The 27584-nt window shown below is 46.7% G+C and overlaps 1 protein-coding gene across 2 annotated transcripts in view; it reads left to right on the top strand.

Moving 5' to 3' along the window:
- Positions 1 to 27584, top strand: part of PALD1 (phosphatase domain containing paladin 1) — a 359914-nt gene that overhangs the window by 229866 nt on the left and 102464 nt on the right. For both annotated transcript variants that reach the window (XM_075348925.1, XM_075348924.1), the window contains exon 18: positions 311 to 451. In XM_075348925.1, coding sequence (XP_075205040.1) covers positions 311 to 451 — 141 coding nt within the window. The remainder of the gene's footprint in view (positions 1 to 310; positions 452 to 27584) is intronic.

The raw sequence follows: 27584 nt of genomic DNA, 5'->3' as shown, positions 1-27584 counted from the left end.
TGGATGTTCGCCGCCCACATCGAGGTCGTATGGAAGGTAAGTACGTGTGACGGGATTTAATTGTTTGTGCAACACGGGCAACAAATTGAACGTGCCACACACACGATGGGGGCGTGTGCGATCGCATACGAGATGTGTAATTTTAAGGTGTAAAGCAGCCTTTAAACAAGTGGCTCCGGCCTGAGCATACACACAGAGTGGTGTAAGGGCTGAATATAAAGAATACTAGTCATTATACTACTTAGACCATTATACGGAATGAAATTGTCCTACAGTAGTGATTCATTCATTTGTGTTTCTCATATTTTAGGTAGTGATGAAGATAGTTCAGTTGCTGCCAGATGGACACAAAATGAAGAAAGAAGTCGACATGGCACTTGACACTGTTAGTGAAACCATGACTCCTATGCATTATCACTTGCGAGAAATTATCATTTGCACTTATAGGCAGGTGAGTGTGATCTTGTTTCCTTCGCAGAAGGTAAAAATTGTAAAAATTGCATCTTTAGTGTAATAATCATTGTCACCGTTCTATAGACATTCAAGTTTAATCTGGTATGTCAAGTAGGGTGTTTGGTGCACCCTGACAGTTAACGGTTTCTACTTCCTCATTGATGATTTACAGCACTTGCTTGTGCTGATTACTGTCTAGAGAAGGTTCAAGGAGACCAGCATGGTCAATGACCAGTGATGGAGGTGGAGCATGTAAAACCAGCTGATGGAAAAGTGCACTGAGCCTCTAGGGCACTTTAAAGGGGGCTTTACATGCAACAACATTGCTAACGAGATGTCATTGAGGTCATGGAATTCGTGACACACATCCGGCCTCGTTAGCGACGTTGTTGCGTGTGAAACGCACGAACAGCCGCTAACGATCAAAATTACTCACCATATCGTTGATCGTTGACACGTCGTTCTAATCTCAAATATCGTTGCTGTTGCAGGACGCAGGTTGTTCGTTGTTCCTGCGGCAGGACACATCGCTATGTGTGACACCGCAGGAACGAGGAACAACAACGTACCTGCGGCCGCCGGCAATGAGGAAGGAAGGAGGTGGGTGGGATGTTCCAGCCGCTCATCTCCGCCCCTCCGCTTCTATTGGGTGGCCGCTTAGTGACACCGCTGTGACGCTGAATGAACCTCCCCCTTTAGAAAGGAGGTGGTTCGCCGGCCACAGCCACGTCGCTAGGCAGGTAAATATGTGTGACTGGGACTAACGATGTTGTGCGCCACGGGCAGCAATTTGCCCGTGACGCACAACCGACGGGGGCGGGTGCTTTCACCAGCGACATCGCTAGCGATGTCACTGTGTGTAAAGTGGCCTTACGGGTGCTCTAATCACCCTAAGGACATATGTGATTTAGACTTTAGCATTTACAAAACACTAAGGAGGGTGTTGGTTTTTTTTTGCTTTTCTTTTTACTGGAGTTACAGTGTATGTACAGTACTTAGTTTATTCTGTCAGTTTGGGCCGACAGGCTCCCTTTAATATTTTGGCTTCCATGTTTGTGTCACTGTCATTTGTATTGGGTTTGCTCTTCGTAGCTACATAATGATCCAGATGTTCTGCAAAGTTTCTGGGGAAATATCTGATTCACCGCAGCTTCTTTGCTTTTCAACTAATTTATGGCAGTCTGGAGCCCGTTCACTGAATACATAGTCTGTAGTGTACTGACCAATTTTCTAGGAAACCGCAAAGAATTTCACTTTGTCTCAGTGGCCCTTTTGTCTACTCCGATCACTTCAGCAGTTCCCAGGATTGGTTCCAACGTAGTCTGATTTTTTTTTTGCTGTTCTTTATTACTATTTTTAGCCAGCAACTTCCCTTTATATGCCATAGAAATGTTTTTTGGGTTTTTTTTTTTTGCTCTTGCCTAGAAAGCAGGTATGTATATTGTCATCAGACTGCAAAAGTATTGTCAAGAGAACAAATGTTATAGCCAATCCTGAGCTCTGAGACGTCTTGTGTATGTTTCAGTTTTACCGTGTCTAGTCTAAGAAACCTATACCTAGACTCAAATGGCCAACTTTCTTTAATATTTTTGGATTTATTCTGCAGCAATGTGCTTTTTTCATAGTAAACTGAGGCTGTCGGTGCCATATGATGAGGGATTGCGACTTCAGCTACTCTCTAATATAGGACAGATATGTTAATGGCTCCCATTAGGAGTATGATGGACTCATTCAAGGGTGCGGGGCAGCTGTCGTCCCCACTCCATCAGCAGGGTACGGTATTCTGATAATGGAGAGAGCAGGGGCAGTCGCTATGTAATGCTCCCTCCATTCCCAGCATACAAGTAATGTAATGATCTATAGATTACCTGTTGCGTCGCTCGTCTTTCTTCACACTAGGGATGGGGGGGGAATTTGTCTTTCTCATAAGGGTTAAATAAGTTAAAAGGTAAGTATTGCCTTCAGGCTGTCATCCGGAGGAGTCAATATACCATAAGATGTAAACTTGCCCTTCCTGGGATAAAGCCTTCAAATTTAAAGGGCAGGTAGGATCCAACTCTAATTAAAAAGAGCCTAAGGGTATGTTTACACTACGTCTTTTTCTGATCATTTTTTGCCCGAAAAATTATAGAAAAGAAACTGCCAAAAATCTAAAAATCATTAACCTATTCATTTCTATGAAAAAACATCTTGCTGATCATATGTTCAGGCTTTTGAGCTTCTTTTCTTTTCTTCAAGGCTGTCAAAAAATGGCAAGCAGAGCCTAAAAGGAGTAACCTGTACATTCTTCAGGTATTGGCCTCTAGTAAATTGCTCCATATTCCATAGAAACCAATGGGAAGGCTCCCTGCCATCTTTGAGAGTTTTGTCAGCATTTTTCTTTAAAAGTTGTAAAGAAAAAAAAAAAAAAATTAGAAAGACTATCAAGATGCCCAAAAAAAAAAGGGGGAAGAAAATCAAGTTGAAAAAGCACTCGGGAAACTACTAAAAAAGAGACGTTTCAGGTTTTCAAAACTCCAGAGAAAATAAGTGGTTCCTAAAGTATCTTCTGGTTTACGAAAATATGTTTTTGACCACTGGGAAAACAATGCAGTGTGAACTGACCCTTAAAACTGATGAGAAGAGTGCTCAATCAAATATAGAGACAGTCACCATCTTCAATGGTACACTACAAAACTCACCTGTACCTCATAGAAAAATGAATCAAATGTGAACAGGGACAGATGCTATTTTAAGGGGTTGTAATCCCAAAGTGGCAGATCTTCCTGTATAGTCCATAGCCATCACTAGGAGAGCTTTATGGACGCTTCCTGATTTGCAGTAGATGCTATGATCCGAAGAACGGGTTTCTGCCTTTTCTGTGCCGACACTGGGCACTGCTCCCCTGTGTCCTACCAAGGAAAACCAGTGTAATCCCTGTAAGAAATGCACAAATTTGGTTACAAAAGAAAATTAAAATGAACAAGATAAATTTGTTTTGGGGAGGTTAGATTAGGGAGGGATCAAACATTTTATTAAATTTTTTTTGCACTACCCAAGTTTTTAATTTTTTTTTAATGTGTAAAACTGCTCATGGGTTTGGTTAATTGTAGGGATGAGCAAACCAGAACAGTAAGGCTCGGGGTTTGTACTGGACATCTAATGCCCGGGCCTCTAACTCGAACACAGACTTTTCACTGAAGTCTGTCTAAGTTTGGATGCCATTTGGATGCTGAATAAAACTTATTAAAAATAACAATCAATCAACAGTGTTTCAGCATGGAGAAGATGCCTGGCCACTAGTGGGAACAACAACAAAAAAAGATGTAAAATCAACCCTATTTTTGATAACCAGTCAAGGTGAAGCAGACAGCTTTGGGCTGCTGTTTTTAGGCTGTGAAGGACCAAATAGCCATGTGCCTTCAAAGCCTGATAAAATCAGCCCACAGCTGTCTGCTTTACCTTGGCTGGTTATCAAAAATAGAGTGGACGCCCACGTCTTTTTTTTAATTTTTTTTTATTTATTCCCTATCCACATTTGTTTGCAGGGCAATTGTCCTGCTCTTACCCCTATTTTACTTCCTTTTGAAGCCCCCAGCCCTCACTATGACCACTTTACAGCATCCAAGTTTGGGTCCCCATTAACTTGTATGGGGTCCGGGGTTAAGTCCAAACCAAACTTTTACCTAAAGTTCAGCTAAACCCATCAAGCGCTAACATCCACGGGTCTGCTCATCCGTAGTTATTTGTAACATTTACATATTTTGATTCATCTCACACATATGCAACAACATCACTAATGGTTTCTTAGAAAACCCGACCTACGTGCATCCGAGATCTGTCAAAATGTGTCCTAGAGCGAGTGAGATGGAAGGCAGCAATGCCATGCTTTCCAGTAACATGATCCTGTTCTCATTAGCTGCTGCTTGTTGGCACCACGGTAATCCGGCCCAATGCATGCAATACTGAGACACCTGTTGAAAATATTTGGTATGAGTCACGTCTTCTAACTGGCCCTAAAAACTGTCCCATATCGTGCCCGGGTTGTGCTGTATGAAAAATGAGCAGGTGGTCTGGAATGATTCAGCGGAAAGCTATCCAGTATAAGCTGCCAGCACCGCATTCATGAATGGCTGCCTCTGGGTTATTGACAGCTGTTTCATGTAAATGAGATGATGTCTGGCGCAGGATTAGGCTCGGGCGGACATTCATTATTTACCTTCTGCATATAGTTAATATGGCACTAACAAAATTGCAAGTAGAAATCATGTTTGGTAAAACATAAAGGAGAATTTTACTGATTCTGATTTAATGGGCTATTACAGAGCAGACATCACCCTGTATTCTGCAGAACGGTTCTTCTCTGTCCTGCAGGGGATTGAATAAATTCCCCAACATACTTTATTTTTTCTTGGATTTACGGACAGGCCATCTGCATACTATTTCGCTTGTATTTTACAATACTATGTATGCACTAATGTGGACATTTCTACAAGACAGGTATGATTCAGTAGCTTACAAAAAAATACAATTAAATTATATCAAAAAAGTATAAAGGTTCTGCAAAATACTTTACTTCTTGGACTTGGGTGCCATTTTTTTTATTATGTCAAATTTACAAAATAAAACTCAAACTGGCCGTTCTGCCCATCAAGCATTTTTAATTTTTAATTTTTTTTTTCTTTGAAAACTGCAAACTTTATCAAGCTGTTTCTTCTCTCTATTAAATGGCTTTGCGTATTATATTTTTTCGACAAAGTGTTGAGGGCATGATTATTACAGAAGTGTCACAGATTCTTCATCTGTACGGTGGAGCCTTCCTCACAGACAAAAAGAAGCATGGGGTCCCATTTTTGATAACCAGCGAGGGTGACGCAGACAGCTGTGGGCTGGTTTTATCAGGATGGGAAAGCCCATGGTTATTTGGCCCTTCCCACCCTAAAAATAGCAGCCCACAGCTGTCCCAAAATTGTTGCATTCATTGGATGTTCCAATTTTGGTGCTCCACAGTTTGCCACTGCCCCAGGGCAATAGGGACAATCAGGGTAATATTTTTGGGGGTTGATTTCAGCTGTGTAATCTCATCTGGCATCAAGACCAGGGTTAGTAATGGAGAGGCATCTATCAGATACCCCCATTACTAACCCAGTAAGTGTAAAGTTAAAATAACACACACAGGAAAAAAAAAAATAGATTATTTGAATAAAGACACCCCCCCAAAAAACAAAAAAAAAAAAAATATTACCCCCATTGTCATTACACCAGAGCAATCAGGAAGAGCCGGGGCGAAGTTCCAAAATTGGTGCATCTAATCTGGTGCGCTAATTCTGGGGCAGCTGTGGGCTGCTATTTTTAGGCTGTGAAGAGCCAAATAACCATTGGCCTTCCTAGGTTGATAAAATAAGCCCCCAGCTGTCTACTTGGCTGGTTATCAAAAATAAGGGGGACCCCACACCATTTATTTTTTTAATTATTTATTTATTGAATTAAACCAGGCAAAAAATACCCTTTAGTGCCACATGAAATGTTCTTAAGGCTGCGACCGCACTTTGCGTTCACCTACTTGCAGTTCTAAACGCACGTTTTGTGCTTAATTGATTTGACAAAAGTTGCCTTTTTCAGCAATTTAGCGCTGAAAACGCATGTGTCGCGGGCGGAGGAGGGGATGCTGCGCTCACCCACTGCTCGGGTCCGGCTGCTGCTGCTGCTGCTCGGTGGCTCAAGCGATGGGCCGGATACCGGGGACTCAAGCGGCGTTCCTCGCCCGTGAGTGAAAGGGGGTGGTTTGGTTTACGGATATTGTCCGTGACGCCACCCACGGTTGTGGTGAGGTTGTGACACCACCGCTACTCTGGACGGGGATCCCGGGAGCGATGACAGGGAGCAGATAGGATGTTGTTTCTCCCCTCCGTGGGTAGGGGGGTTGGTTGTCCCAGGGCCTGGTGAGGGGTAGGGATGGATGGCAGGCGGGTTACGGGGCCTGGTGAGGTGCAGGGTCGTGGGGGCAGCGCTGTGCCGCACGGCACGGTGGTAGTCACTCATCCAATGATGAATGCAAAGTCTCCGGTAAAACAAACGGCTGGATGGACGGGTCCCACAGACTGCTGCGGTAGCTCTCCAGGTAGGTTGATGGTGACTGCCTTTCCCTGCACCTGTGTTGTGTTTACGGTTCCAATGGCTTCCCACCGGTAACCCGCTCCCCAGCTTGGATGGATGCTGAGGGAGCCCCTTTTGCCCGCGGGCTCTGGCCCTGGGAACTGTAGCCATGGCGGTGACTGTGTTTCCCTTTACGGTGTGAGCTGTTGCCTTCAATCGGGTCTTGACTGCTGGGAAACCCCGGAGGTTCCCTTCGCTAACGGATTTGACCAGTTTTACGGCGACTCCTAGCCTGGTCGGGGTCCGTAAGCCCTGCCGAATGGTGCTGGCTTCTCTTTGCTCCCCGATCCGGTACCGTCGGACCACCGCCCGTCCCCGGTCCTTATGGTTCACTCCAATCAGCCTCTCCTGCAGACGGTCACCACCATCTGCCAACCTTGCTGTTCCGTCCGGGCCACACAACCGGACGCCTTCAGTCTCCTCTGCTACCACTTCACTTAACTCCTCCTCCACTCCTCTCCAAAACTCATCTCTCCCAACTCTCTTCCTTTTCCCGCCTCCAGGACTGTGAACTCCTCGGTGGGCGGGGCCAACCGCCTGGCCCACCCCCTGGTGTGGACATCAGCCCCTGGAGGGAGGCAACAAGGATTTGTGTTTGACTTCGGTGTGCCTAGCCGGAGTGTGGGGTGTGTTGTTGTTGTACCTGTGACGTCCTGGCTTGTCCAGGGCGCTACACATGCATATTTACCGCGTTTTTCATGCGTTTTCAGCGCTTTTTAGCTGCTTTTCCACCTGCGTTTTGACAAATGCGTTTTGTAGATCAAGACACTGCTAAATAAAGGTTAAACATTCAAGATAAAAAAAGGATTAAATACATAAGTGCAGAAATTAAAAAGAAAATAGAAATATATAATGAAATTATAGCGGTAATATAGTATTTATTAGATAAATAGTACTAAATTTAACATTTTCTTTAATTTAATTGTCGGATTATGTGTGTGTGTGTAAAGGGACATATGAAATCATTAATTTTATGTGCAAAACGCATGCGTTTTGTAAGTTCAAAACGCATGTTTTCTGCACAAAAAAAGCAGGTAAAACGCAGGAATTTGCAGGATTCTTGGTTTTTGACATTTCTCATTGACTCCAATGTTAGCAAAACGCATACAAAATGGCAAAAACAACTGACATGCTGCTTCTTTGAATGCATGGTTTTTGCCACGAAATATGCAAATTAAACGCAGCGTTTAGAAACGCAAAGTGCGGTCTAGAAATCCCAATTTTCCATTGACTTTGCTGTGAAATCAAAACGCATGCCTTTTGGCATGAAAAAGGTGCTTCTCAAAACGCACCTAAAAAGCACCCAAAACGCAGGTGGAAACGCAAAGTGCGGTCGCAGCCTAAGTGTGCAAGTGTAAAACCTTGCATATATGCCAGCTGTAATCTAAGCTATATCAACTTTCCTCAAATTGTTTCTAGAGGAGAGTGTGCCAAGCATGGCGTCACCAGGTCTCATACAAGCCAATCACTGTAATGCAGTAGATAACAGGGCCACAGCATTACTGTGATTGGCAGGCAATGCTGCCATGTTTAGTGGCTGAAAAACAGCTGAGAAACATGCAGTGTGGGGACTCAAGCATGATACTCCAGCTCCCGCGATACTTGGCCAACAAGGAAAACAGGGACACTGCCTGAGCACCCCAATGCTCGATCGCGTGCAGAACATGCTCGCTGATCACTATTGATCAGTTTTGCTACTGCTTTTTATTTTACTATCTTTCGTGAGCACACATTCTAGGGAGAGAAGCTTATGAAACACGGGCAGCTGCTTGACCAGCTGAGGGAGTATTCTCCGGTCGTGATGTCTGTATTACCAAAACCCTTATCCTAAAATAAACACACGGACTGCATGCGACTTGGTTCAAAATGGCCACAGAAGCCTTTATTGCCTATTGTTCACAAACTAAGCACCTTAGGGACGCCGTCCAACGGGCGACCCAGGACAACAACACACAGATAACAATAGACAATGCCATTTACATGACCCTCCCGGGGGCAGGCCCAGTCCATAACTACTACTCCCCTTGTCCCTGGGCGCAACACACCGACCCAGAGACGAGGTGCCAATCACCCACGGATTGACACCCCCACACTTTGGCAGAACCCCGTGCCTGCCACATCCCGGAACCGAGAGCCACCATACCCAGACAATGACTCCCGGTCCAGTTACCAGTCACTTCCAACCTCTGGACCAGACCTACCCCCCCGCCGCTGTCACAAATAGCATCCCAACATCCCAAACCATGTCCCCCAGATGACAACACAAAAAGGGAGGGTGGGCGGGGATCTCTTGGCGTCCGGAAGAAGAAGAGGAGGTAACCCCCTCCTCTCCCAGACTAACCCTTTCCCTACTCCTCCTCTTCCTCCCAAACTAAAACCACCCATTAGTGCCATATTAGGCCTGCCTACCAAACTGTCCCTATTAACCCCATCACTCCCTAACTCCCCCTTGGTCATGTCGCCCCTCCTCCCCAAGGGGGGATCCATGGCTTTCTTGACCAGCTGAGGGAGTATTCTCCGGTCGTGATGTCTGTATTACCAAAACCCTTATCCTAAAATAAACACACGGACTGCATGCGACTTGGTTCAAATGGCCACAGCAGCCTTTATTGCCTATTGTTCACAAACTAAGCACCTTAGGGATGCCGTCCAACGGGCGACCCAGGACAACAACACACAGATAACAATAGACAATGCCATTTACATGACCCTCCCGGGGGCAGGCCCAGTCCATAACTACTACTCCCCTTGTCTCTGGCCGCAACACACCGACCCAGAGACGAGGTGCCAATCACCCACGGATTGACACCCCCACACTTTGGCAGAACCGTGTCTGCCACATCCCGGAACCGAGAGCCACCATACCCAGACAATGACTCCCGGTCCAGTTACCGGTCACTTCCAACCTCTGGACCAGACCTACCCCCCGCGCCACAGGACAGACCACGTGACACCTTACGTGGCCTGGACCCGCCACACACCAAAAGCTCGCTCAACACCATCCTGCAGGCCCAATGCCCATAAATCCACTCCAATGTCATTGAGGTGCACTCCGTCACCCCTCCGAAACCGCCAATCTGCCGGCTCCAACTCCCTGTGCCTCACCACAATCCCACCATTCCTGGTCACAAACCTGGCAACCACCCGATTCACCTGGGCCCTGGCCTTATTGACCTTTTCCACCGACCGAGCCCCCCTCCACGACAACCTGGTCACTATGTCTGACCACACGACAATCAAACCCGGGTACTGCTTCCACAACCGCAGCAAGTCGATCTTTATATCCCGGATCAGATCCCGCGACGCCCGAACTCCCAGATCATTACGTGTAATACCAGCACATCCGGAGGCCGGTCAACCTTTACAATTACGACCAAATTCTGGGACCACCCTGCCCCACTCCATGCCCCGAACACCGATCCACCGAACAGTCGCCTGCCCACGATCCAGACCTAGCTGCCGACCATTCGGGCGAACCGCCGCCCGCCGAGCACCCCAAAACACGAAGGAATGCCCCAGAATCCAGATTAGGCACATCCCTACAACAAAGAAAGACAAAACGAAAACAGAAATTAAAACCAATAACATCACCACCATCAACGCCTCTCAGAAAACCCATTCTACCTCCGTCCTCTAACACTTGTACGTTACCCCCCTTTTCTTTTTTTTTATATATATAAACCACTTCCAAACCGCCAGACCACCTGTACCTAGACAAAAGTTACCATAATGCTACAACAGCTGCGGCCTCACGTACCGCCGAAAACAAGAAGATTCCCATCTACCAATACGCTTTACCACCTCATCTCCAAGCCCCCAACGAGCGGCCTCCGTAGCTGCCCCTATCCGAAAGGAATGCGACCCGAAATCCTCCGGGCGCTCCCCCACGTTCCGCAAACTTCGCCGCAGAACCGCTACAAACTGGAACCTTGATAAAAAAGACCCATCCACGTGCCGCAAAAACAGGCCCGGTAAACCCCCCCTTACGGCCATGAATCTCTCCACCAAACGTACTGGGCACAACTCCTCCCCCGGGACCGCGTATAACACCACCAACCTACCACGGCCCAGCTGATCCGTTTTCGACCGACTAATCCGGCACTCCACCTGATCACCACCCAATCGCACATCCTCAAGCAGCAACCCGCCGCCTGTCACCCTGGACGGGCTTACCAACTCACCGATCCGGAAAGCCCCATAAAAAGCAAGACCGAAAGCCGTTGTAAACAAAACAGTCTCGTAAACCGACTCACAAATGCCACTCAGGCCCCCCACCAACCGCCTCAACAAACCAAACGATACGGGACGCCTCTTGTCCCTCTCCCGCACACCGCGGCGAAACCCCCGCAAGGCCCGTCGAACCCGAAAATCCTGCGAAACATCTTGTTCCCCTCTCACTTTTAACCAAAACGCCACCGCCGCCACCCGATGTGCCACGGCCAACGCCGATCGCCCGGCCGAGAAATCCACACTCACCAACGCCAGTAATGCCACCAAGTAATCCACGCTCACCCCATCAAACATCCGACCCAACAACTCCTCCCATTCAGCCCACACCTTAGCATATCGGCACCAAGTCACCTCAGTCACCGAATTCCGAATCAATTCTGAGATCACCGCCTCACCAGATTCCATAAATCCACGGGACACTCCACTCCGACTTCGTCCGCCCAAGGCAGTAGCGCCCGAAACCTGCTGAACTGAAAATGAGACAAAGCGTCAGCCACCCCGTTGTCAACTCCCGGAACGTGCTTTGCCACCACCTGTACATTCAGCTGCAGACATCTCAACACTAAATGCCGCAAAAACACAACCACTGGCTCCGACTTAGCAGACAAGTTGTTGATAGCAAACACCACTGCCTGGTTATCACAATGGAAGCATACCTTCCTCCCGGCAAAACGCGACCCCCACAGCTCCACTGCTACCACGATAGGAAATAGCTCCACAGAGCCAAATTCCTGACCAAACCGCTCTCCCACCACGCCTGTGGCCACCGACCCACACACCAGTGACCTCGAAATACGGCCCCAAACCCTGCCGACCCAGCCGCATCGGTGAACAGCTGTAACGCCCCGTTAGACGCCACCTTCTCCATCACCAGGGCCCGGCCATTGAAACACTGCAAAAATTGATCCCACACCAAAAGATCGTCCTTGATCGCCTTCGTGATTCGCATGAAATGTGTCGGCGACCGCACACCTGCCGTCGCCGTTGCCAAACGTCTCGGAAAAACTCTCTCCATCGGCATAATCCTGCAAGCGAAATTCAATTTCCCAAGCAAGGACTGCACCACCTTAAGCCGCACCTTCTTTGCCGCTTTCACCCCTGCCACCGCGGCCCTCAAATCACGAACCTTCTTCTCCGGCAACCTATATTCCATGGCAATAGAATCAATCTCAATCCCCAAAAAACGCATCACAGGCGCCGGGCCTTCCGTCTTATTGGGAGCCAAGGGAATTCCGAAGCTGCCCGCGACTTTCTGCAACGCAAATAACAACCCCGCACAAACCATTGAACCCACTGGCCCAACACAAAGAAAATCGTCCAAATAGTGAATAATGGACGTAAGCCCAGACACATCCCGAACCACCCACTCTACAAAGGAACTAAATGCCTCAAAATATGAACATGAAATTGAACAACCCATTGGCAAACAGCGATCAACATAATAACTGCCATCCCACCAGCAACCTAACAAATGCTGACTATCTGGATGAACCGGTAACAACCGAAACGCCGCTTCCACATCTGCCTTTGCCATCAACGCCCCCCGACCCGCTGCCCTGACCAGGTCCAACGCCTTGTCAAACGACACATAATATACCACCGATAACTCCGGTGCAATGCCATCATTCACCGATAACCCCTCTGGGTAAGACAAATGATGAATAAGCCGAAATTTGTTCAGCTCTTTCTTCGGCACAACCCCCAACGGCGAAACCACCAACTTCAAACATGGCGGGGTGTCATAAGGACCGCCCATTCTGCCCAAAACCACCTCCTTTCTCAGCTTCTCATCCACCACATCCGCATGATCCCGAGCAGAACGTAAATTACGGTACGGCGGGGGCGATGGACTAACAGCCGACAGGATACGGAAACCGTCAGAAAAACCAAACCATAACAACGCTGCTGCCTCGCCGTCCAGCTACCTATTTAAAAAGGGGGCCATCGCTTCTACCTTCACCGGCGTCATCCCTTTTTCCAACCCCGTCACCTGCTTTTCCTTTCCCCTTTTTAAAACACTTGGACAGGCTATGTTCTCCCCCACAACCTGAGCATTCATGCTTAAAGCGGCATGCTGCTCCAAACCTGCACTGCCCCTCATTATATTGCCAACAGAAACCTTTTTTCTGACTTGCCGGGGACCCGGCCCCCGGTCCCCCGGCACCCCCCCGAAAGGGCTGAGTCGGTGCCGACATCAGTCGCATCCATAAGGAAATATCCTTATGGTCCCATCGCATATCCGGCCGCAACACCTTCCGCTGCCGGAATTGCTCGTCGTAACGCAGCCACGCCAGCCCGCCATAAACCCGATAAGCCTCCCCTATCGCATCCATGTAACCAAACAAGGCCGAACAATGCTCCGACTCCTTTTCCCCGACCACGCTCGCCAAAATCGCAAACGCTTGCAACCAGTTTGCAAAAGTCCGAGGAATAAGCCTATAACGGCGCTTTTCCTCCTCGTCCTTCTCCTTTTTGGAGTCGCTCGGCTTAACCCTATCCAGATTAAATTTCTCCAGGGGAAGAAGAGAAAAAATCTCCACATATTCCCCTTTCCAAATTTTTTCCCGCACCTCCTTCTTTAAATGAGCCCCCAGCGGGCCCTCAAAACAAACATACACTTCGCTTTTAGCCCTATCATCTAGGCGCACCACCTCATCCTCCTTCTCCTTTTCTTTTTCCTTTGCCCCCTCCGCCGCACTCCCCCCTTCACCCCCCCTTCCGCCACGCCCGCTTTGTCCCCCCCTCCCACCGGCGCCGCCCCCCGACCTGTCGTCCCCACCCACGCCGCCGCCGGCGCCTGCGCCGCCCCCCCGCAGCCCCGGCAACCGCCGCCAACCCCTGCAACAGCCCCAACAACTGGCTCCACACTGCTTCTCCGCCGGGCGCTGCCGTGTCCACAGCCGCCCTCCCGCCCCCGAAACACCCCGCCAGCGCAGCCCCTGCCGCCTCCGCGGCCGTCTCACCCAACCGCGGCTCAGCGTCCCCCGATACCGCCGCCTCGCTGTCCTCCGTCTGCCGTCCATCCGACTCATCTGACAGCACGACCTCCTCATCCTCGCCACTGACCTCTTCTTCCATCCGACATCCGGGGGTCGCCGCCGCGGCACCCCCCTCACCACGGCCGCCAGACCGGGCCGCCGCGTGGGCAGAGCCGTCCCTGCTCCGTCTCTTGCCCCGGGGTGACAGCCCAGGAGACCGTCCTGTCCCCAGCGCCGGCACCCCAGGCCTTGACCTCTTGCGCCCGCGCCCACCCCCTCGCCGACTGCCAGGGGACTCTGGACGCGGATGGATAGATGCCCGACTCTGGATCCCAGCCGTCGCCGCCTCTGGCCCTCCTGGGCCGCTGCAGGCCTCCTGTCGCCGGGTCCTCCCGCTCCCACGGGAGACCGCCACATCCGGGGGCTGCACAGCAGTCCTGAGTGACCGGGCGGTCGCCGCAGGGCTCACGCCGTCACCCCTGCTCACTGCCGCGCCAGGGTCAGGCACCAGAGACCTCCCCCTGGCGCTGGACCTACCGCCGCCTGCAGCCCCTCGGTCCCCCCGCCGACTGCAGGGGGAACTGCTGGCCTCCATCCCTCGCCGAGCGCGCTCCCGACCTGGAGCCGCTGCTGTCACGATAAATCCAGCCCGGAGGCCGGGACCGGAAGTAGGCCCCATGCTGGCCACTCCCACCTCCCGACCACCGCGGCTGGAACGCAGATTCCTCCCGCTGCTGCTGGGAGCAGCAGCCAGACTCCGCTGCTGCTCGCCTGGCTGCGGAGGGTCCCTGGAGGGGCTCTGGCATCTCCTCCTCGCCCCCCCCCCCGCACCCGGGGAATACCTGCGGGGGGGCCGCGACTGGCGCACACCACGGCTGGGGGAGCGAGGGGCAAGCGCCGACGGGTTAACCCCGGCAGCCCTGATGTGGGTCTGCACTGCCAGGGGCCCGTGCGCTGCAACGGCTGCTTCAATCAGGCGCTGGAGTTCCTGCAGATCAGCCATGGTGGGATCTCTTGGCGTCCGGAAGAAGAGGAGGTAACCCCCTCCTCTCCCAGACTAACCCTTTTCCTACTCCTCCTCTTCCTCCCAAGCTAAAACCACCCCTTAGTGCCATATTAGGCCTGCCTACCAAACTATCCCTATTAACCCCATCACTCCCTAACTCCCCCTTGGTCATGTCGCCCCTCCTCCCCAAGGGGGGATCCATGGCTTTCTGGAATCTCACAGGCTGGTAATCGGACAGACACAAGATGCCTGATAACGGTAGCAGTTCATATTACACCTTATATCATCTGGATTTCAAGTACCATACTTGGAAGACTATTATTTATGTGTAGAAACATAAAATAGCTTCATAAGCTACAAGTGGCTGCTATTGGTTTCCTAGACAGAGATGTTGAACTATGTTCGCCACTGATAATTAAGATAGCAAATGTATTATCTCTAAGCTCTGTGAACTAGAATTGATGAATTGAATTGATGAAGTGATCTGCAGAGAGAGGAAACTTGTAACATTCTTTATAGGTCAAACCAACTGCTGTATTACAGACCATGCAAAATGTATTTTTTTTTTAACCCCTCAACTCCCTGGGTGACTTTCCATTTTTTTTTTTTTTGCTTCTTCGAAGAGCCATAACTTTTTTTAATTTTCCGTTAATTTTGCCATATGAGAGCTTGGTCCTTACGTGACAGTTGTACTTTTAAATGAAACCATAGGTTTTACCATATAGCGTACCGAAAATCAGTAATACAAATTCCAAGTGCGGAAAAATTGCAAAAACAGTGTGATTGCATGATGGTTTTTGGGATATTTTATTCACCGTGTTCAATATACAGTTAGGTCCAGAAATATTTGGACAGTGACACAAGTTTTGTTATTTTAGCTGTTTACAAAAACATTTTCAGAAATACAATTATATATGTAATATGGGCTGAAAGTGCACACTCCCAGCTGCAATATGAGAGTTTTCACATCCAAATCGGAGAAAGGGTTTAGGAATCATAGCTCTGTAATGCATAGCCTCCTCTTTTTCAAGGGACCAAAAGTAATTGGACAAGGGACTCTAAGGGCTGCAATTAACTCTGAAGGTGTCTCCCTCGTTAACCTGTAATCAATGAAGTAGTTAAAAGGTCTGGGGTTGATTACAGGAGTGTGGTTTTGCATTTGGAAGCTGTTGCTGTGACCAGACAACATGCGGTCTAAGGAACTCTCAATTGAGGTGAAGCAGATCATCCTGAGGCTGAAAAAAAAGAATAAATCCATCAGAGAGATAGCAGACATGCTTGGAGTAGCAAAATCAACAGTCGGGTACATTCTGAGAAAAAAGGAATTGACTGGTGAGCTTGGGAACTCAAAAAGGCCTGGGCGTCCACGGATGACAACAGTGGTGGATGATCGCCGCATACTTTCTTTCGTGAAGAAGAACCCGTTCACAACATCAACTGAAGTCCAGAACACTCTCAGTGAAGTAGGTGTATCTGTCTCTAAGTCAACAGTAAAGAGAAGACTCCATGAAAGTAAATACAAAGGGTTCACATCTAGATGCAAACCATTCATCAATTCCAAAAATAGACAGGCCAGAGTTAAATTTGCTGAAAAACACCTCATGAAGCCAGCTCAGTTCTGGAAAAGTATTCTATGGACAGATGAGACCAAGATCAACCTGTACCAGAATGATGGGAAGAAAAAAGTTTGGAGAAAAAAGGGAACAGCACATGATCCAAGGCACACCACATCCTCTGTAAAACATGGTGGAGGCAACGTGATGGCATGGGCATGCATGGCTTTCAATGGCACTGGGTCACTTGTGTTTATTGATGACATAACAGCAGACAAGAGTAGCCGGATGAATTCTGAAGTGTACCGGGATATACTTTCAGCCCAGATTCAGCCAAATGCCGCAAAGTTGATCGGACGGCGCTTCATAGTACAGATGGACAATGACCCCAAGCATACAGCCAAAGCTACCCAGGAGTTCATGAGTGCAAAAAAGTGGAACATTCTGCAATGGCCAAGTCAATCACCAGATCTTAACCCAATTGAGCATGCATTTCACTTGCTCAAATCCAGACTTAAGACGGAAAGACCCACAAACAAGCAAGACCTGAAGGCTGCAGCTGTAAAGGCCTGGCAAAGCATTAAGAAGGAGGAAACCCAGCGTTTGGTGATGTCCATGGGTTCCAGACTTAAGGCAGTGATTGCCTCCAAAGGATTCGCAACAAAATATTGAAAATAAAAATATTTTGTTTGGGTTTGGTTTATTTGTCCAATTACTTTTGACCTCCTAAAATGTGGAGTGTTTATAAAGAAATGTGTAAAATTCCTACAATTTCTATCAGATATTTTTGTTCAAACCTTCAAATTAAACGTTACAATCTGCAGTTGAATTCTGTTGTAGAGGTTTCATTTCAAATCCAATGTGGTGGCATGCAGAGCCCAACTCGCGAAAATTGTGTCACTGTCCAAATATTTCTGGACCTAACTGTATGGTAAAACTGATGTGTCGGTGTGATGCCTTAGCTTGGTACGAGTTTGTAGACCCCAAATATGTATAGGTTTACTTTTATCTAAGGGGTTAAAAAAATCCAGAAGTTTGTCCCCAATAAAGGGCACATTTTTGCACCCTGTAGTGTTCTCATTTTTCGGAATATGGGGCTCAGTGATGGCTTATTTTTTGCATCTCAAACTGACATTTTTAATGGTACTATTTTGGTGCAGATGCTAAGTTTTGATCGCCTATTATTGCACTACCAAAAAAACATACTTTTTTAAATGTTTTTGCTGCTACGCCATTTACGGATCAGGTTAATTTACTTTATATTTTGATAGATCAGGCATTTCTGAATGTGGCTATACCAAATGTGTGTATATTTTTTACTTAACCTTTTAATTTTCAATGGGGCAAATGAGGGGTGATTTGAATTTTTTAGTTTTTCTGTTTTTTTTTAAACTTTTGTTTTTTACTTTTTTATTTTTTTTATTTTATCTTACTAGTCCCACAGGGGGCTAGAAGGATCAGCAGTCTGATCGCTCATTCATTTCTGTAGATCAGAGCTGCACAGCTCAGATTTACAGAAATGCTTGTCTTCTGTAACAGCCAGCTGCTCTGCCAGCTGTAATAGGAAGTGAGTCATAATAGCACAGCAGTCATTATGTGACCCTGTGCTACCATGGCAACCATCGACTCCTTGTGATCACGTCATGGGGCTTCCGATGACGGCGGGTAAGTATGCGTCACCCGCTGCGGGCATTTAAATTGCGCTATCACATTTTGACAGCATGATCTAAGGTGTTAACAAGCGCGGGTGGTTCACAGATCCACTTGCACCTGTGAGGCACACATGTCAGCTGTTCAAATCAGCTGACACTTGTGGAGATTGCCGCAGGCTCACTGCAGTAGCCGGCGGTGATCACCCCTTCATGATTTAGGATGTACCGGTATGTCCTCGGTCGTGAAGGGGTTATCAATGGGAATCTGTAACCAGGTTTTTGTTACCTTATGTAAGAGCAGCATAATGTAAGAACAGAGACCCTGATTCCCATCATGAATTGCTTGTTGGAGTATTTATAAAATCACTGTTTTATCTGCTGCAGAGCTACCAGTTCTCTGAATGCTGAGGTCTGTATAACCCCATCCTCACTATAGAATGGCAGCTTACTGCCCATGTACAGTGTGCACAGAAATCTGCCAGTCGGTATGTGGGCGGGGTTTGTACAAATATCACTAACATAGAGGACTACCTGGCACTGGTTTACTAGTCCTCAAATGATAACTTTCTTCTGATAAAACATTGATTTTATTAAAACTCACACTTGGCAGCCCAGTAAGTGGACTAATCACTGGAAGCAGGGTCTCTGTCTCTACATTATGCTGCCCTCAGATTAGGTGTCAAAAACTTGTTGACAGATTCCCTATAAATATACATTTGAAATTTAATAGTTATAATTTATAGTAGGTATTACAATGTGCCGGTTGTGGTGATTGCAGCTACAGGAGAATTATTGGCTCACAAATGTCCTGTCCATAGAAATCGGTATAAAGATTAGATTACTACTCGGTGGGAAATGTCCATAGGGAGCTTTTGACATATCCTATATCACCAAGGATGAAAGGATCATATATTATGTAAGTAAATAATGGGCGAACAATGTTGACCTTCCACATATTATCAGTTTTACATTTTTTGAGCTACTGCTTCACACAAGCTAGAGGGTGTATTGGAAGGGACCAAATTTTAATTTTAACCTTTTGATGACATTTGATGTTGTCATGGTTGAGAAAAGGTTACTGCAAAATGATGCAAATGTAAGTCATGACGATTATGTGGGCACAGAACAGGCGTTCAGGTATAAAATTCTGTGATGTACCCATGGGTTCAAGGTGCTCATCGCACCTCTACATAAATTCCTTGAGGGGTTTTGAAAATGGGGTCACTTGTGGGGGGTTTTCATTGTTTATGTACTTCACATTATCTATCTCTTCCAGCCAATTTTGCACTCCAATGTTCAAATAGTGCTAATTCCCTTCTGAGCCCTGCCGTGCGCTCAAACAGTTGTTTTCCACCATATATGGGGTATTGGCATACTCCGTAGAAATCACACATTAAATTGCATGATGCATTTTCTACTTTTACCTTTGCGAAGATTAAATAATTAGGGCTAAAGCGATATTTTTGTGAGAAAGTAAAATTTTCATTTTTTTCCTTCCACTTTGCTTTAATTCCTGTGAAGCACGTAAAGAGTTAATAAATTCTGAAATGTGATTTTGAGCATTTTAAGGGGTGTAGTTTTTAATCTCTTGTCACTTTTGTGTATTTTCTGTCACAAAGAATCCTCAAAGTGACTTCACATGTGATGTGGTCCCTAAAAAAGTTGGTTTTATAAATTTTGCTGGAAAAATGAGAAATTGCTGATAAACTTTTAACCCTTCTAACTTCCTAACAAATTTTCAAAAATTGTGCTTGTGTAAAGTAGACATTTGGCAAATGCTATTTATTAAAGGGAACCCGTCCCCAGATTTGTCCCCATAAGCTGCAGCCACCACCAGTGAGCCCCTTATGTACAGCATTCTTGAATATTGTATATAAGTGCCCAGGCCGTACAACATAAACAGCTTTAACACTAGAAGTCCCAGAGAGGGCTCATTTAACATTTCTACCTTTGGAACCCAGAGACGGGTTGAATGACCTGAAGGATTTTAGCTAACATCCTATAATCACCGTCTTTTGTTCTGTAATTAAGGCCATTACTGTCACACCACAGGAGGTTGTTGTTTTCCATTGAGTTTAGCCATTTAGTTTCTAGTTGGTTCTATTCAGTTTGGACTAAGGGTCATTTGACCCTCTTTCAGGACTTCAGGGGGGGGGCTCGAAATTTCTGGGACTTTTAGTGTTAATTATACTTGCCTATGGGGTGGTTCAGTCTGATGGGCATCACTGGTCTCGGTCCGCACCTACTATCTTCCTTCCATCACCATCCTCTTTCTCTGCTCTATGTAGATGACATGTTCTATGCTATCCAAATTGAGGCCTCCATTGCGCTCCTGAGCATGTGCACTTTTCTCTCACCTGCAGAGGGCAGATGAAAGTATTGTAGTGCGCGGGTGGTCCTTGACCTTTCTCTGTGCCTGCGCAGTACAGTACTTAGCTCTGAACTCAGCAGAGCAGAGAGAAGTGTGCAGGAGTACAATGGAGGCCTCTGTGTGGATGATGTAGGACGTGTAATCCACATGGAACTGGGAAGGAGGATGGCGATGGAAGGAAGAGAGGAGGCACCGGAACCGAGACCAGTGACGGCCATCGGACCAGACTGCCCCACAGGTGACTATAATAGAATATGATTTTTACGTTCTACAGAGCGGGTTGGGCTCTTATATACAGCATTCTAGAATGCTGTATATAAGAGTTCACTGGTGGTGGCCACAGCTAATAAGGGACTAATTTGGGTACAGGTTCCCTATAATAATTTTGTGTGGTTTAAAGGCAAAAAAATTAAAAGTTTGAAAATTGCAAAATTTTTGTTAAATTTTCAATATTTTCATAAGTAAACAGAAATCCTATCAACCAAAATTTACCACTAACATGAAGTACAATGTGTCAGAAAAAAAAAAAAATAGTCTCCGAATCACTGGAAAATATTGAAGTGTTCCAGAGTTATTACCTTTCAAAGTGACACTGGGCAGAATTGTAAAATTTGGCCTGATCAAGAAGGTGAAAACAGGCTCGGGGGTGAAGGGTTTAAAAAAGTCCCTAAAAGCCCTATTAGGGCATATTGACATCATATGTGGATGTTTCCTGCTCATACGCAGGAGGACTCAAGCACTCCATGGGATACATGGACGACCCTTTATCTGAAGAGACACCATGTAATGCTATATTTCTGGCCATGTATGGATTTCTATACCAAAATCAGTTTTCGAGGGAGCTTTTTATCTTTTTCCAAGAAGGTATATTTTTTAGAGGGAATCTGTCAGGAGGTTTCTGCTACCTCTTCTGAGAGCAGCATCATGTAGATAATGTAGAGGTCCTGAATCCAACAATGTATCACTTACTGGGTTCAGTTTACTGGAATTAATGGGTTCAGTTTACTGGGTGCAGCAGTTCTGACACAATCGGAACTTTTAGATTTACCATGTAACAGGGCTGAAAAAGCTTCCCACGCCCACACTAGGCTCTCTATATATAAAGTCTATAGACAGTGAGGGTGTACCAGACTAGCTTACCCAGTCAAGCAATGATAATATCCTGAAACTAAAACAAACATTGCAGGTAAACAACTGCACACAGTGTGAAAAGAGACACATGGTGGAAATCTTTGTGTTAACCCCTGCAGCATGCGGTCTTCAGATTACGTAGCAAAAACCTGATGACCTATTCCCTTTTAACTCTTGCACAATAAATTGGATACCATCACTGTACAGACCTGAAGAGAAAACAACGGGGCCACCTAGATACTTTGTAACATTACTATTTGTAGAAATTGGTAGTTCTTCACTTCTCCACTGGGTGATACTGCAGTTTTTCTGTAGTTTTGTGGTGTTTTACTTAGTAAGTTTTATTTAACTCCACTATTTGTATTCAAAATTCTGGTCTCCACATAAGGGAAAGAAATGGACCGTGCCGCTGGGACATACAGTATAGAATCTGTAAATCTATTTATGTTTGACATGCAATTTAAGGCTTTTGGATAAGTGCAAGTTAATTATTGCATTCTATAAATATGGTGTAATGTACTGATCTTATACAACTGATAATATCGTCAATCATGGAGTTCAATCTGTCGTTCACCACAATTATGTAGCAGTGAGAAGAACATGGCTGTGAATATGTGCCGTAGCTGGGAACGTTGGAAGTTGATGGATGTGACCTTTCTCACTCTTTTTGTCTGTTGGTTGGCAGTAATTGATAACATATGGGCGTATTTATGGGCATCCTGTTCTCTTCCTGTGTTAAACCAGCCATGCCTCAAAACAGTATACTGCAAACCTTATGTGCAGGAAGCAAAGGTACAAACCTCTCCATTAACAATTTCCTCAGCCAACTGTGGTGTGACATGATCATTTTGATAAATGTTATTCTGAAAAAATATTATAGTGTCCCTGTGGAGATTGTATATTCTATTGGAAATTAAAAATTGTTAAAAATAGAGGTGAGTCACATTTGGGTAAAGTTAGAAGTTGTATTTGTCGCCTTCAGGTTTTAGGCAACTCTAGGTCACAACGTGGGAAGTCGGTCTAAACTCCGGGTGCTGAACAGCCAACACATTGATAATGTCCCATAGGACTGTGCAGTAAAAGGCCAATCCATCTTTTAAAGGCAATCTGTCACCAGTTTTTCTTTCCGCCTCAAGTGAACCTGTCAGGTATAATATGCACCCAGAACTACAAACAGATCTGGGTGTATATTGCTAATCCCTGCCTAACGGTCCCTGTATCTAGTAGCACAGATAAAGAGATCTTTAGAAAAAGTATTTCTAAAGATCCTTTATGATATGCTAATGAGCGCAGGGAGTTGTCGCAAGGGCGTTAATTCCCCTGAGTACTCTGCCCTCTTAGCATGTTAGCACACTCACAAGGACGTGCTAACTTGCTATCCAATGTCCATTGCCCAGCGTCATCAGCGCCCTGTGGGCGTGCTAACATGCCAAGAGGGCGGACTAGTCGAGGGAACTAACACCCTTGTGACAAGTCCCTGCACTCATTAGCATATCATAGAGGGTCTTTAGAAATACTTTTTCTAAAGATCTCTTTATCTATGCTACTAGATACAGGGACAGTTAGGCAGGGATTATAAATATGCACCCAGAACTGCTCATGGTTCTGGGAGTATATTGGACCTGACAGGTTCCCTTTAAGAGAAGTATAGTATAGAGGCAGAGACCCTGAATCCAGTGATGTATCACTTACTTGGCTGTTTATGATAGTTTTGATAAATGTTTTGTTTTATCTGCTGCCGATTGACCAGTTCTCTGAATGCAAAGCTCTGTATAACCCCACCCACACTACCACTTATTGATTTCTTTCTGTGTACACTGTGCATAGACAGAAAAATGCCAATCAGTGGTGGAGGTAGGATTATAGAGAGCTCATGAATATAGAGGTCTGCAGCACATGGCAACAGGTTTGCTAGTCATCTAGTGATCTAATAAAATGCAGTTTTTTTCAAAACAAAAGCAACCAGCCCAGTAAGTGACACATCACTGTAATCAGGGTCTCTGCCACCACATTTTGCTAATTTCAGATTAGGTAGCAATTATCTGGTTACAAGAGTTTCTTTAAGGAATAAGGCTTGGGTCATCAATATAAGAATTGTAGTGGAACTCGCTTATTGATTGTCCCTGCAGGCAATGTAATGTATTGTTTCTGTAAATCTAATTCAAAAGTGACAATCTACAAATTTATGGCTGCCACAACAAAATCAAGAATAATCCCTATTGGACATAATCACTGTCCCCATTGGGGCTCACAATCTAAACTCCCTCTCAGTGTGTCTTCCGAGTATAGGAGGAATGCGGAGAAACAGGACAAAACCCATGAAACATAGGGAGAACATACAAACATTTTGGAGATTTTTTCCTTAGTTGGACTTACTGATATTTAGCAAATACACATTTTATGGAGTGCTGCATAGTGACCTAGCTCTCTTCTAAGTATTACTCTAGATGTTTTATGTTTTAAAAACAGTCCTGTATGGTCTAAAATAAAAACTAAAAGCATAGTCACCTACTGATCTCCCTCAGCTTCTCCATAACTCTGCCCAGGTACCACACCATAGCCGTGCCCAGTTACCACACCATTGCTCCGCTCAGATCTTCTCTCCCTGGTGGCACAGTGTCTGTACTTCTTGTTCTGGTTGTACTGACTCGTGGCCATTACAACTAGTCACTGGCCTCAGCTGTGTTGCGTTAGGCTAGTTCCACACTTGCGTTGGACGGCTTCCGTAGCAATGCGTTGTGTGACGATGCAACGGATGCGTTGCATATAGTGGCACAACGCAATGCTACGGATCGTACAAAACAACGGAAAGCTTTATTTTTTTTTTTCTTCTTCTTTACAGTTTACCGGCAGCCGACTATTGTGAACGATCAGCCGATCGCTCTCAATAGCCGGCGGCCGAGCGCTCAGCTGGGCGTTCTCACGTGCCGGCGGCCGGGCGATCAGCTAGGGGCCCCGACATGCCGGCGGCCGAGCATGCCGGCGGCCGGTCGCTCAGCTGAGCGCTGTCACTTGTCGGCGGCCGGGCATGCCGGCGGGTGGTTGATCAGCTGAGTGCTCTCACTTGGGCACTCAGCTGAGCGCTGTAACTTGCCGGCGGCCGGGCATGCAGGCGGGCGGGCGCTCAGCTTCAGCCACCGAGAGACAACAAAAATAAAGTTTGTGATTTAAAAAAAAAAAAGAGCATGCGCAGTGAAATCCTACGGATTGCGCTGCTCAAAAAACGTTACATGCTGCGTTCCTTCCGCCCGACGCAGCGTCAAAATAACGACGCTGCGTTGTCCAGCGGATGCAATGCTGACACTTGCGTTACAGTGCGTCATCCATACAAGTCTATGGAGAATAGCGCAGTGCGTTAACGGACTGCGCTATTCTCCATAGTGACGGAATGCGCTGAACGCAAGTGTGAAAGTAGCCTTAGTCAGCTCTGAAGCCACTGATTTGGCTGCAGCAGTCATATGCCTGTCCCTGCTGGAAAAGTAAGCAAAAAGAAAAGCGGTGGACCTGAGGACCATTAGAAGAGGGGTCTTGTGAACTGAATATGTGGATAATTTACAGGCTCGTGTGTAGTGACATTGATGGATTGTTCGAGAGTTAGGCGGCTCTGTAAGGATTTCTTGTAGTGCAAGGGGATTTATTCCACTCTTAGCTAGGCACCACCACCCTGCAAAGATTCTTAATATAAAGTAAAAAAAACAAAACTGTTCTCTAACCATACTAAAATAGTCCCTTTGTTTCCTGGAAAGCATACAACCTATAAGCACCAACCCTTAGGGGTACTTTGCACACTACGTCATCGCAAGCCGATGCTTGCGATGCCGAGCGCGATAGTCCCCGCCCCCGTCGCACATACGATATTATGTTATAGCTGCCGTAGCGAACATTATCGCTACGGCAACTTCCCTTACCTGCCCTGCGACGTCGCTCTGGCCGGCGAACTGCCTCCTTACTAAGGGGGCGGGTCGTGCGGCGTCACAGCAACGTCACACGGCAGGCGGCCAATAGAAGCGGAGGGGTGGAGATGAGCGGGACGTAAACATCCCGCCCACCTCCTTCCTTCCGCATAGCAGGCGTGAGCCGCAGGACGCAGGTAGGAGATGTTCCTCGCTCCTGCGGCTTCACACACAGCGATGTGTGCTGCCACTGGAACGAGGAGCAACATCGTAACATCGGTCCTTCCGAAATTATGGAAATGACCGACGCTACACCGATGGTACGATTTCGACACTTTTGCACTTGTTAATCGTATCAAAAACGATTTACACACTCCGATATCGATAGCGAGGCCGGATGTGCGTCACTTTCGATTTGACCCCACCGACATCGCAGCTGCGATGTCGTAGTGTACAAAGTACCCCTTAGTATGAGGCTAAGATTACAAAACGCATGTAACATCAGAGATTCCGAACATCAGTATAAATATATTTATCACCGAACGTGTATCTAAAATTTTGCCCCATTTTTCTCTATAAATGTTAACATTTCACATGTTCCTTACATTTTTATATGTACTTTTTGACCTATACACATTCATTTATATATGTTATCAACATACAAATTTATCAGTATTATCCATCATCTCCTATGTCAGTGATGTAGCAATCTGTCTTCAATGAATACACATTTTATCCATGGAAAGTAGATTTCTCTGATAACATATACTATAAAGTTGCTTATTTTCATCTATATTATATTGGTTTATGACATAAGAATTAAAATGATGGTTGCACTTTAAATATAAGAAAAAAGCTATAAAATCTGTCAGTCCGCAGCAGACCTTTTGTGTATTTTTTGTTTTCTGTAAAGGAAACGCACCTTACTATTGCTACTCACTGCGACCAGTAATCTGGAGCACAGATTATCAATAATTGGCAATACATAGTCCTAAAACCAGGTCTACATCTTGCTTATTAATTAAAGGGGTTGTCTACTACTTGAACAACCCCTTCTGTTTTGATTCTAGGTTACCCCAGGTAAAATAAAAAAGCCCATACTTCCACAGCCAGTGTGGTTCTAGTGGTCCCGGGGCTCGCTGGTGTGAATGTAACGCTCGCGGCTGAGATTGGGGATGGACCCACTGGACCACAGGGGGACCTGGGCGTACCCATATAGGACATAGGAGGGGATTAACTTGGCGCCTATCAGGTATTCACCAGAGCCTCTGATGGTGAGGATGGTCTTGGCTGCCAGCAGAGGCCAGGTGCCACTCCCAGGGTAGTGCCCGGGATAATGGCAGCTGATCAGAGCTAGGTGACAGCAGGTTAGGCGTATGGTCACAGACCGGACAGGTACTGGCAGACAAACTGGGCAGATACAGGAACTCTGACTGTGCTGGAATGGGTACACAGGACATAAGGCACAGGACATCAGGAAGGTCATCGGGTTATAGGTTTGGGACTTCGGCATTCAAGTTCAGTGTTCAGAATTCATGTACAGGACAGCAGGAAAGAGACCGGATATTGGACACAATTCATCAGATATGGATCACCAGGCACATGACATCGGGTATTGGGTTGAAGGAACAGGACTAAGAACATCAGGGACAGGTGCAGGACATCAGAATTCAGACAGAACACAGGAACGGGTGCAGGGGTCAAGCTGGTACCAGGACACAGTTACACAGACAGGACGGGTCTAGAAACACAAACAGGACTGTTGTAGATACAGCACTGATTACTAGGAGAACTGGAGCTGGACACAGGCAGACCAGAGCAACCAGCTGGACCAACACACTGGAACTAGGTCAGAAACCTAGTGAGTTGCTCGGGCCCCTCCCATAAGAGTGGAGGGAGCTTTAAATACCTGGTGCCTCCCAGCCATAGGCTAGAGACACTTTTTCAAAGTGCACACACTTCCCCCTAAAGAGACAGGAAGCTTGAGCACCCCCTGGGCTCGAGGCCAGGGAGGAAACCCCGTGTGGCCATACGGGTGAGCAGAGGACCAAGCATCACATGGGCGGCCATGCATGAAAGCAGAGAACTGAGCAACACATGCACGTTCGCAAGGACAAGCGGGTGGCCAGGTGGGTAATGGCAACGGTATCCCTGGAAGAAGAATGAGAGGCAGCGTGACAGC

The sequence above is a fragment of the Anomaloglossus baeobatrachus genome, chromosome 5, assembly GCF_048569485.1.
Source record: "Anomaloglossus baeobatrachus isolate aAnoBae1 chromosome 5, aAnoBae1.hap1, whole genome shotgun sequence".
Lineage (NCBI taxonomy): Eukaryota > Metazoa > Chordata > Amphibia > Anura > Aromobatidae > Anomaloglossus > Anomaloglossus baeobatrachus.
Note: the sequence above shows the minus strand (reverse complement) of the source record. Positions and strands in the feature narration are given on the sequence as shown.